The 12598-nt window shown below is 32.5% G+C and overlaps 1 protein-coding gene across 6 annotated transcripts in view; it reads left to right on the top strand.

Annotated features, from left to right (window-relative positions):
- The window catches only part of LOC130891082 (synaptotagmin-7), a 73114-nt gene that overhangs the window by 13564 nt on the left and 46952 nt on the right, over positions 1 to 12598 (top strand). For all 6 annotated transcript variants that reach the window (XM_057795610.1, XM_057795613.1, XM_057795612.1 and 3 more), the window contains exons 3-4: positions 8407 to 8554; positions 11775 to 11959. In XM_057795610.1, the coding sequence (XP_057651593.1) occupies positions 8407 to 8554; positions 11775 to 11959 (333 nt within the window). The remainder of the gene's footprint in view (positions 1 to 8406; positions 8555 to 11774; positions 11960 to 12598) is intronic.

Genomic DNA, 12598 nt, shown 5'->3' with positions numbered 1-12598 from the left:
CCCGATTTGAGTCGACGGAAGCGGTAAAGCAAAAAACGGCAGAACTCTTAAAGGACCTCACCAAAGAAGACTTCCAGCACTGCTTCGATCAATGGAACAAACGTAAGGAAAGGTGTGTGGTGATGAAAGGGGAGCAATCGAATGTAGAATAATTTTTATAAGAAAATCCTTTTTCGTTACCAGTCTCGTTGTCTAATAGCCAGACGTCGTATATCCACAAAAACCAATCATTTGATCTTGCTGGCCAATTTACTTGACATTTGTTGCCATATTTATCATCCCATCGTTTCTTCACTCTCGCTATGGTACTCGCATTAAGAACTAGACGACTTGCAAGTCCTCTAATAGAGCAGCCATCTTCTAATTCGGCAATAATGGTCGCTTTCTGGGGCAGGCAGGCAAAACGTAATTGCTTTTTCAGTGAACAGAACTTTATATTGTAAAGATGGAATTTATAATGTTTTGAAGTTTTAAGAATGGTAGTATACGAAAAACAGATTTTTCGGTTTATTTTTTTGTTATAGTTTCTAAATTAATTGATTTAAAATTGCTACTTTTACCACTTCAGTACTAATACATTAAACATTAAAAATTAAACAAATTGTCCTATTGTAAAATTTTATGCAATATTTGAAATTACATTTGACGTGACAGCCAAACTTGTAACCTCACTTGCCCAGCTGGAGACTCTTCTTCAGGAAGTACTTGTATTATTCAGCCTGAGTTAAATTATATAAACTGGTATTTACATGGGTTGAACAATTAATATTGAATTGGATGCCACCAGCTTTTTAACGAACGATGCTTAGAGTGATTAAAAAAAGGTGGAAAAGCTAGACATACCCTTTATGAGTTAAATTGATAAAAACAAACGATTCTCCAAAATAATATATATCACTGTGAACAATAAAAAAAATTAGCAACAAATAAATTTATCAAAAAAATAATAAATTTGCATCAACTGTGCATCCAAAAGAGCACAACGAATAAAAAGCAATTATAAATTAAAAAAAACTTAGATCTCTATATATTAAAAATAAGACTGGGAAATCCGGGATGGTTGCAGCTGAATTCCCAGTTGTTGGAGTTGAGTTGAATTTTTTTGTTTGTGGTACACTTGTTGAGTGCTTTGGGTGTGGCTGGACTCCCAGCCTGGTAACTGTCGAACTGCACAAAAAATGAGGAAAAACACGATAACGCAAATGGACATTATTAAAGAAGGAACGAGTAGGTAGAACAGATTTAAATAAAAAGGAGATTATGCTCTAACATACAAAAAGACTGAATTTATATTTTTTTAAAATATAACTAAACAGGAGTCTGTTCTTTTGTATACGTTCTATTCCCCAAATAAATAAAAAATGCGAATTTAAACAAAAACTAATATAATAAATTTGCTTGAAACAAAAGGAAATTGATAAAGGTAATTAGAAGCAACGAGTTTAATTAATTTATCGATAAAGTCGATAACAAATTAATTTCTTCAAAAACTCGAATGTCGGAATAAATATATCAGAACTGACTACTGTGCCATAATACAAAGGAATATTCAAAGTATTCGAAGAAAACCATAATAAGCCGAAAGGCATTAGCGTTGAGTTTAATTTTTCATTTTTAATTTTAGCAAGTTTTTATCACAAACAATCGCGTTGTAGATAGCTTATGCATACATAAATTTTCATATACGTTTAGGATAATATATATGTAACTTTTCCTTCCTGTTATATGTAAAGTCAAAATGGAGCTTAAACTTTCCTCAACTTCTATAAGAAATACAGAAACACAAAGTGGCAGCATAATGACTAGTCCTTATTATCCTTATTTCAGGAAAATTCTGTTTGAATTTGCGACGAGATGAGAACATGACAAATTTAGAATCGAAAACAAAATAAGGCGATTATTTCTTGCTTTGTCGTTATCCGAAATATACTTTTGCGGTTGTTTTTATTATATAAACCTCATTTAGCAAAGTTAGAGAGTAAACAAGATAAATTGCAAAATATTTCAATATAAACTAATAAAATTACGTGTTCAGATTGAGAATATTAATTCGATGGAAGTTTTTTCTGATTATAAATGATTGATCTTCCATTTTTATCTTGTAATTCGAAAAATCTGAGCTTGTTATAAATGTGAAAAATGTTAATTATTATTTTTGACTTCAGAAATTTGCGTTTGAGGGCCCATTTTCTTGGACTATAAGAGATTCGCGTTAAAAATTTCGGTTATGTTCTTACCACCAAGTTCAAGTTCAAAGCTTAACTCTCCCTTAATCATGCATGTATCTGACACATATATACGCTTTTGTATGATTACCAAATGCAGAATATTTCCGGTTTAACGTACTCTACATCATGTCCTAGAAGGATAAACCCCCATTGTTGCTATCATTGTCTCAAAACCCAAATATAGTAACCCGTCTACCTGCTATATTCCTCATTTTTTGTCTGACTCATTTTTTTATTTGTGCTTTGAAGATGTTCTAAGTTGAAAAAATCCGTTATGAAACAATTATTTTGGTGTGAAAATATGTAGAAGTAAAAGGTAAAATAGGTAGAAATCAAATAGATGATCGTTGCAAACCTCAGATACCGTTGTAGATCTCCATTTTCTTTCCGTTATATTTACTCCTAAGACTATCCGAAAAGAAAAAACAAAAGACCTTCGGATACCGTGGCTTGTCATATTAGAGTCGTTACGACTTTTCAGCTGCTCTATATTTATACCTGAAAAGATTTTTAATATATGGCACTACATCTCATTATTTCTTTAAAATACGTGGACTCCTCCTAAGAGTGGCTATTTTTTGAGGTTTTTTAACCAACTTCCCAATTGTAGTAGATTGTTTGGGTAGTCGTTTTGGCTCGAAAGCTCCTCTACACCTATATCTAGAAGATATTTTTGTATTTCATTGCTTTGCTTCTAAAATATAAAGAATGTTCCCAAAGGAGCCTATTTTTTTGGAGATTTAATGTCCCATTTCTCTAGATGTTTGCACTACTCATTCGAGGTGTCTAAGCCTTTTGCTGCAATAGGCATTTTATTCTCAGAATAGATGTTTTGCTGTCTCTATGGCTTGCTCACAGAATCTGTAGTTATGTTCTCCCATGATTATATTATTAAGATGATATATGACGTGACAATTACCTATGAGAAGACTGACCACTAGTTTAAATTCGTTTCTAGACATCTCATGAAGTTCTCAGAGTTCTTTGCCGATACGGCTATGAATCTTCTGGCCTGGGAGGTTTATATTGTAGAGCTTCATCTAATCCTTTCCGTTCTGTTCATTGTTGGTGTAATTTCTCATGGGACCACGGTAGGGATCTGGTCTAAAATAATGATCGTTGTGTGCTTTTTCTAGTGATATGAACAGTTAACATTTTGGTCAAAAAATTTCAAATCCCGTTTCTTTTGCTCGATTCGACTTATCTGTATCCCACAGATATGCATTTCGAACTTGAGGAAGATCTTTATTAACCCATGGCTAGTGATCATTGATAATTATTTCAAATCGGATGTCTGTGTACATCATGCTAAGCATTTAGCCAATTAGTTCTCCTCTGCTCTCTAGCTTTATGGATTTATCGACTTGCAGATACTTTAAGTTTAATTTTTTTTCCTGGATTAGCTTGTAGATTTCGCTAAATACCTCTGTTTTTACTATAAGGTTGAGTGACCTGTATTTTCTTTTGACCCTGGTAGGTTCCCAAATACAGCGACCTAGGAGGTCATACCAACTGGGTTCGTAGTAGATATATAATTCGAGCATTTCAGAAAAAAAGCGTCGTTGAAAACTATCAGAAGGGCCTAATGAATCTGGTAATATATTCCAGTTATGCAAAAAGGACGACTTACACTCGTTTTGTATTTGTAGTATGAACAATCAACCATCATTGGATGGTGTGTAATTTTAGCCATAACAATCACCGGAGTGTAGTTTATACTGATGGTCAAGCACTTTCTTTTTCTTCAAATCCTGTCGTTTTTTTGTAATATTCTTCTTTTATTATTTTATATTTTTGAAGGTAGTTGATGAATACAATTTCGCGACTAGGTATCTCATCACTTTTCCGGTCAATGAAACCGTCTTTGCCTTTATCAGAGCAGATTTGCTTTTTGCAATACACCGTCTTGACTATTTTATTTTAAGAGGGTGGTAGTGAATCTAGGCTCTATCTATAGCTATAAATTCCGACTCATTTGGTTTAAATCACGTCAATAAAGCCAGGGGATGTTCATTTGTATGCGATTTTGATCCAAGGTGACTCCCTAATATTTATACGACTTTTGCTGAACTTTCTCGATGATATCGCTGGTAGTCGCAGCTTTTGGCCGTCGTGTACGCTTGTCATCAGTCAACCTGTACGATTACGTTTGAATTTAGCTGCTGCAAATTTTACGGATGCAAATGATATCGTCGTACACATAGTCTAACTACTTTCATATGCATAGGTGCATTTCCTTTTGAAAAAATGACACTCGCCCATAAAATGAATGAAATTCTAGTGAGAATCTCTCAGCGTATTCCAACTTATATAAGTGTTGACATTTTCCGGCTTAGATTCGCGATATATCAGAGAGATCAATTTTTTTCCATTTTTTATATTCATAATATAAAATACAAGAGACACAAAATTTTCACCATTGATGTTGAGTAATTTTTTTCTTCTGGGAGCTTATTTTTAATAGTAAACCTAAGGTCTCCACCAAAATAAATATCTGTTGGAATTTCTGTTATTTGAGTATTACTTTTTTGTTATAATTTGACCGGACTATTACCATGGCGTGAATAGAGACCGAAATTTATTTCGCTTTTCTCGAATAATACACTAACAACTACCAGTTCATTTATTAGAACGTTCCTCAAACGTCTTTCCTTTCGTACCTTTTATTGCCGGTACTAATATCTTGAATTTTTCCACATAAAATCTGTATATCTCTTCTTTGCCTCTATATTATAATAATTTTCAAATAACTGCCAGTATGAACAATCAATAGTCAAGCGGCAGACTGGCGCTTCTTACAATTACACAGCCTTGTATATTTTTTTTTTCAGGGAAACTTGAGGGAAACATGTAAAGCATAATATTAAATTTGGAAATTTCGATCTATGGAACTATTCACTATTGATTTGATATTAGAGTTTTAAAAATAAATATAAAAAATTAACGTTTTGTATTAGCTGTTGATCTTCAATTTGATTTATGCTGGGACATCAGATAGATTAATTCAAATATGATGTACTCATAGGAATATCGTTAATTCGTTTAAAACATTTGACGTGTAGTTATCATCGTTTAATCCATTAAAATATTTTCATGCTATTGAAATTTGCATAAATACAAAAAAATGTTTCGAGCCGCATTATTGCTCGAATTAGGCAAATAAAATATACGAGATAAAATAATGTTTTTATCTAAAAATCAATACATTCAACAAACTAATTACCATACGTTACTCAACTTCATACATTTGTAATCGAGTCGACGAAAAACGAAATTTTATTAGTTAACCCATATTAGCCCAGCGTTACCATATGGTAACGCTTCCATGAATTTATGTAAAGCAATCTACATATTTTATTTGGTCACCTAGCAAGAGATGGCGCCAGCTTAGAAGTGAGAGATGACTAAAGTACATGTCTGAACTGTTCTGTTTTTTAGCAGAGTTTTGCCGGTTTAAAAAGTGATCGTTGGTAAAGTGTGTAAAAACATGGAACCTAATTTCGAGTAAGTATAAAATTACTTATTTATTATTCTTTGAGGCTACAGATTTTTATCTACTTTGTTCCTAATAAATGAAAACTAATTTTCGTTTGGATGTTTTAGTTAGATTAGAATATTCCTTTGCGGTACCTTATGGTAACGTTAGGCTAATAGGCAACCTATTTACTCTTAGTATGTGAATAAGACGCCTGCGGAATTATTCGAACTTTTTTTTAATGACAAAGCCTATAAACTTCAACTTTGTACAGGTATATACTTCTACAGCCGACAGCGACGAAGAAAGTATAGAGAGATTCTATGCATACTTAGATTTGCTAACCGTGAAATTGAAGAAACACGATCTTAACATTATTATGGTACGCCAAGATTGGTAAAGGCCGGATCGAAAATGTTTCTGGTGACTTTGGACTGGGCGATAGGAATGACAGAGGTGAGAGGCTAATACAGTTCTGCCAGGAAAAAGATTTGGTTTAATACTTTCTATGAGCTACCTCTTCAGCGTCTCTACACGTGGACATCACCACGAAATAATGAAGATAAGATCATGAGGAACCAAATTGATTTTATTTGTATCAACAGTCGGTTTAGGAATAGTATTAAAAGCGTTAACACATGATACCGACCATGAACTACTCTTTGACTTTAGAGAAGGATTAGGAGCTAGAGGAGCATTATTCGCTATCACAATACTATTACAGAAGTGCAGAGAATACAACAAAAATGTATATGTCTGTTTCATTGATTTCCAGAAGGCCTTTGATAAAGTCCAACACGAGAAACTTATAAAGAATTTAACAACTATTAACTTAGATTCAGGCTATATACTATTAATAAAAAATGTCTATTACAATCAAATGGCAGTAGTGCGTGTTGAAGACATTGAGACAAATGAAATCGAAATTCAATAGGCATTTCGCCTAGGCTGCGTACTTTTTCCACAACTATTTAATCTACATCTCAGTTTTTGTTTCAGAAAGTGCTGGAGGAAAGACATGAGGGGGTAAATATCTGAAAAACATTAATCAACAGCTTAAGATTTCTTAAAAAAGAGCTATTCGATAAATTTATAGTTTTAGAAGAAGTGCACATTGCGAATTCTATCTTAAAAAATACAAAGTTTTAACTTTCCCCGCTATTTTCATTTTAGAATCCATTTGTTTGGTTCGCAAACATATTTACTTAACAAATACCCATTTCTGATCTGGTAAAAAATTCCATTATCCTCAGTGCTAAAAAATTATTCAAAAAGCTACCTTAAATTAAAAAAAGCAAATAAATTTAATAAGTTCCAGAGATTGACAAATGCATTTCTGCTTGACCAGATTATTCTGTGGCAGAATTAAATAATTTACGATAGATTCAATAGACTGGCATGATTCAATTCAGTATGGAGTAAGATATTATATGTATCATAATCATTATCAAACCAAATTGTTATTTTATATCATCTAATATAAAATTGGGACGCTTTGTTCATAAAATTGTTAAATTTTCTCATGACAATGAAGCTTATAGCTGTCTCTCTCTCTAATCTAATTGTTTTTCAATAAATACGTATCACTCTCATAAGTAGTTTTCCTGAGTAGTTCCTCTTTGTGACGAGGAGCTAAAGTAGAGGAATTTATTATATGGTCTCTTTGTTAAATCAATAACGATGGACGCATCACCTTCACATGTCATGCAGATGATCCATGTGTGGTGATAGATGTAGGTATTAAAAAGCCGGCTCAAAGGGCTCGTTTATATGTCGCAAAGGTAATGGATAGTCCTGCGAAAATTGACATCATTAATATCATCGTTGACATGAGTACATTCGAGTTTGATTATTAATGAGCTGCTTCTTCATGATGATAGTTCTCCAAATAACGAAACAGATCTTACTAGTAGAATACAGAAAAATATAAAATTGAAAACCGGAGATTATCTTGAACGTAAGTCTTCCAAGAGGTTTACAAAAATGTAAAATATATTTTTCCTGATACTGTTATATTTTCTATTCACTCTTACATCATGAATCTTTTGAGGAAGCTTCTTTCCTATAAAATTATGAATAAATTGTATTATATTTTCATTTTCAAGACGATGCAACTGCAACATTCGATCCACACTCTCTTCGACGTTACACAGTCTTGATCAGGCATAACATTGAATACTTGGAAAAAAAAATTTTAATAAATGAACGTTGCAATTGAACCTAGAGAAATAATAGCTATTTATATATTTAACGGTAACCTATGAGGGTGTTTTTGTAAACAACATTATTCTTAGAATGTGTAAATAGTTTCTGCACTGTATCAATAGGTTTAACAAAAAAGATTTCAAATTTTGTGTGTCAATGAAAAGTGAAATATATCAAACGTTCTAACTGAAAATTGTAAGAAAAATATTCTAAGCCCGACCTTCGGACTACCTGCTGTTATCAAATGATTTTCAACTGCGGTTTCCCGGTACCTCTGTATATATTGTCCGTTTTCACAAAGGACAGGCCATATATCCTATATCCTGACAGTTACTATACCAATGCAAGGTCGTTATTGAGAGCAATTTAAAAACTTCCTGAATAATTTTATTTTTTATTATCGGAAACCTTAACTTTATTCTTCTTTTTTTACTTATTTCACTATAATGTTGTTTGCATCCTTTTTCGAATGACTAAGAAGTTTTATCATTTTTTCAGATTAAATACCGGCTGGAGCGTGAAAACAGCTTCATTTGGATACAGTCAAAAAGCTCCGCCAATTTCTCCTTTAGCAGCAGAAGAACAGGAGGCTATCGTTCAAGTTATACAAAGGGCCGAACAGTTAGATATTTCGGAGCAGCAAAGGGTGAGATTTCATCAATTATTGAATCATTTAAAAACAATTTTATAACCTAATTTTTGAATACAATTTTTCTTTATAAAAAATTTAAGTATACATCCATCGTTGTGACACTTTTCCGGTTTAGAGGCAAAAAAGACATAATTCCTTTCCCGTGTTCTCCATTTTTTTCAATCAAGAATGTGTTGCAAAGACTGAAATAAATTATAGTTAAACAGTGCAATATTCACGCTATACAGTGGATGTATCAAAACCATCCACAAAACAGCAATTTATGGCTATAATTCTGGGTATTGCAGTATTTTGTGTCAATTTACCATTCTTCGAACTCAACAGTTTGCGTTTTTATGTGGCATCTAGTTTTTCTGCATCAATCCTTTATAATGATTACGAACTGATTGATGGATAATGCTCAAAGTATTAGCAATCTTTTGATAGTTTATATGTCTATCTATCTCGATATTTCCAATTTTTCGGCTTTCTTACTGAGAAGCCGGCCAGAGCGAAAAATATATCTGACAACTCAATTTCCACCACGGAAACGTTTTAAACAAATACGTACGGTACGAACAACACAAATTTCTTTGCATGTTTGTGCATGTCTTTTATATAGTGCATAAGCATAACTCAGCGTATTTTTTCAGATATTTAACCCATCTAAAAATTTTTATAATAGTAAGAACATTTATTACGGGTGCATTCCACTAAGTACTCACGACAAACACGTTCACGAACACGATCTTTCCTGTTCCACTTAGGCTAATTTCGCATTATCCCGGCAGTCATTTAATCAATTGCATTTTAAATACTTTCTCGGGTATTGGGTACTGTCTGTAGTTTGTTTATCAAAATTTATTATTTGCCTTTGTGCCATGGTGGAAATTGACATAGACTGTTTAATTACATTGGTACAGAATCGACCCATTTTATGGGACAAAACAGATGAACACTATAAGTACCGAATTCAAACCAGAAGCGCATGGATTGATGTTTCAAGTGAATTAAATAAAGGATGTACCCGCCTCGTTTCTTTTTATATTAATTGGATGAGCTGACTGGATTCTATTTTTTCTTTTTCTTTTCAAACGTCTATACAAGATCGTCAATAATATTAACTTAGTACGCTCCATAACAAACTACAAAAAATAACTAAGTGATTTCTCAGGCATGCCGTCTAGCTGTCGGGTATATGTGCAGAGGCCGCCTCTTTTCCCGACGGTCGGCTACCCGTCGTCGTTTAAACGACTGTCGGAGTAATGTGAAATTGGCCTTAGTACAGAGCGTTGTAACCGATTAGATTACGAGGCGTTTCGAGCATTGATATGAATATTAACGAACAGCAAAACAGAAAAAATAAAGCGAAGGGTTTAAGAGGTTATATTATAATTTGTAAGTTATTGAATTTTTTAGTGGAATTCTCAACTGATTTATATTGAAGTAAAATCAAAATATTTGTTGGTGCCACACAAGAATACTTCAACGGTACATAATAGTATCCCATACCGTATCAAATAATGAGATAGATTCTCATGGTTGCGATCTGCGTTATTTGAGTTTTGAAAATTCCGCTAATCACTCCAATGCTCACTTCGACCTACTTCTTGACAAGGGTCGTCATGACGTGATGAGTGATGTTCTCGTTGCGACCACAACGATCGTAGTTGTAGCCCAAAAAAGTATTTAAGGTGCCGTGAAGGCTTAGTGGAATGGACTCTACATAGTGAACTAATGATTCAAATGGCATCATTATTGATTAATTCTATTTGTTAGAAGTCAGTAATTTAAAGTAGAAACGCTGAGTGTTCTCCGACACATGACTGATCCCACATACAACTGAAGCAAACAAAAATGAGCCTAGAAATAAACGTTATGACTAATATTCCTAAGGTTGACAACTGAAACAAAGTTAACTTACTAAAAAATGGTTTATTAATCTTTTTTAATTATTATCCTTTAAACATAATTATAAAATTTTACATCAACAATTACTGCGATATAACTGAAACAAAAACTACTGGTTCATCACTTTCCTAATCTTTCGTAATTTGTATTTATTTGACCAAATATTGCTCTACAATGAACCAAGGTAAGATTTCCCATCTCTAGGATAGATAGAAAATTAAAAATATTAGGGGTTTGCTCAGTAAGAAGTTTTCGTAAATCCATCCATATTAAAGATAAAGGGCGTTGAAAAAAAAATTTACACATTTTTTAGATTTTACCGCAACTACTGGCAACAATGTATTGAAATTTTATACGAATATGTTTCGGAAGCCGATAAATCCGATAAATTTATTTTATTGTCTGACTTTAATACAGAGCGCTAGTTACACGGTTCGTACCAAGTAGTATTGAACATAACTTTTTCAATATTAGATTTATCAAGCAAAATTTCAAGTGAATTTAAATATTTAATTTTACACCAAAAAGGTAATCTTGGTAAAACCGTTTACGGGATATTTTGATTTAAAAATTATAAGATCCTATGCTGATTAGACTGGATTTTTGTGAAACGTTACAAGAAACGGAAACACGCAGTCCTAATTTTTTTAAATGTATCCGTTTCATCAATGTGATCTCATTTTCGCGATAAAACGTATTTAATTCAAATAATGCTTATTAATTATTAAATAATAATAATAAATAATAATTTTATTAATACTTTATACCAGCATCGGTTATTACTTCATAATTTTCAAATCAAAATATTGCGAAAACGGTTTTACCAAGAGTACTACCTTATTGAGGAGTTACGAAAATTTTTTTATGAGCAAACGCCAAATATTTTTCGACACAACCACAAAACATCAAACTAAAAGTGTATCTGCCTGCCAATTTCAATGTTTTTTATGGTATTTACTTTAAACCTAAAGATATTGTTACATGACTTGTAATTTTTTTTGGTGCGAATGACAAATGTTTTTTTGGGTTTCGTTCTTTTTCTGTTATTAGAAGACAATATCGACACATTATGTGTTGAATAATACCGTCACGTGTTATAATAAATCCAATATATCCATAACTGAGGGAAGCCAAACAGGAATATTAAAAACAGTAACAGATGATATATATAACACCGGCCGATACACGAAGATCAACGACGAAAAAAGCGACAATGTCGAGAATCATATAAATGTAGTATTCCACTATATCAGCTTTTAGCCTATATAATACAAGTGTTAGCAGACAATGCTAACTTCTGTTTTTTTGTCATTATTTATCGTAGATTGGGAAGTTAGTAGAAAAATTAGAGAATATGAGGAGAAACGCTTTGGGAAAAAATTCGTCACAATGTCTTTTGTGTGGAGATGGATTTGGTTTATTGGGTGCTCAGAAAATTAACTGTATGGATTGTAGACGACAGGCATGTACGAAATGCTCTATTGATACTTTAGCTGGTAAAGGACCAAGGTGAGTAGTGTAGAATTTGGAGTAAGAAGCTTAGGTGCAACGGCTATTGGATAAATTTATTCATACATTTTCATCCTCAAATTGATATTATATTAATCGAAATAGGAACTTTATATAAGAGTTTAAATTCTTGAAAGTACTAAACTCCTGCTGGCGCTTATTCAATTATTAATTGTCTAGTAGTCCTCACCGACCAATAGCTGCTCTTTGAAATATCTTCAGGAACTGAGTAAATCCTGTCATTTTCGGAAGTGCTAATTCATTGGAAAGACAAAGTTAGTTCGTCATTAAATCATTTCTGGTATATGTAGTTTTGTAGTGCAATCGACCGTTATAATTTATTTTTCATTAAAATAACTTAATAATTATTGAGCGTAAAAAAATATTTATCGAGTGTTACAAACTTTTTTGATTTCTAGAATAATTTGACATAGTTATTAAGAATTAAATATTTCTTTCGTTTCTATAGTAATAATATGTCAGCTTTATTTTGTTTTTAACATTAGAATTGTTGTCGTTTCCGATTAACAACTGGGATGAGAGCTCAGCAAAAATAACAGTATATATTAGACCGTTTCAAAAAAATCGACTATTTTTTTTGTATTAATATTGAGAATATTGTTTGAAATGACGAAAAAA

This window comes from Diorhabda carinulata, chromosome 3 (assembly GCF_026250575.1).
Source record: "Diorhabda carinulata isolate Delta chromosome 3, icDioCari1.1, whole genome shotgun sequence".
Classification (NCBI taxonomy): domain Eukaryota; kingdom Metazoa; phylum Arthropoda; class Insecta; order Coleoptera; family Chrysomelidae; genus Diorhabda; species Diorhabda carinulata.
The sequence above is the reverse complement of the archived record's forward strand: the minus strand, read 5'-3'. Positions and strand labels throughout refer to the sequence as shown.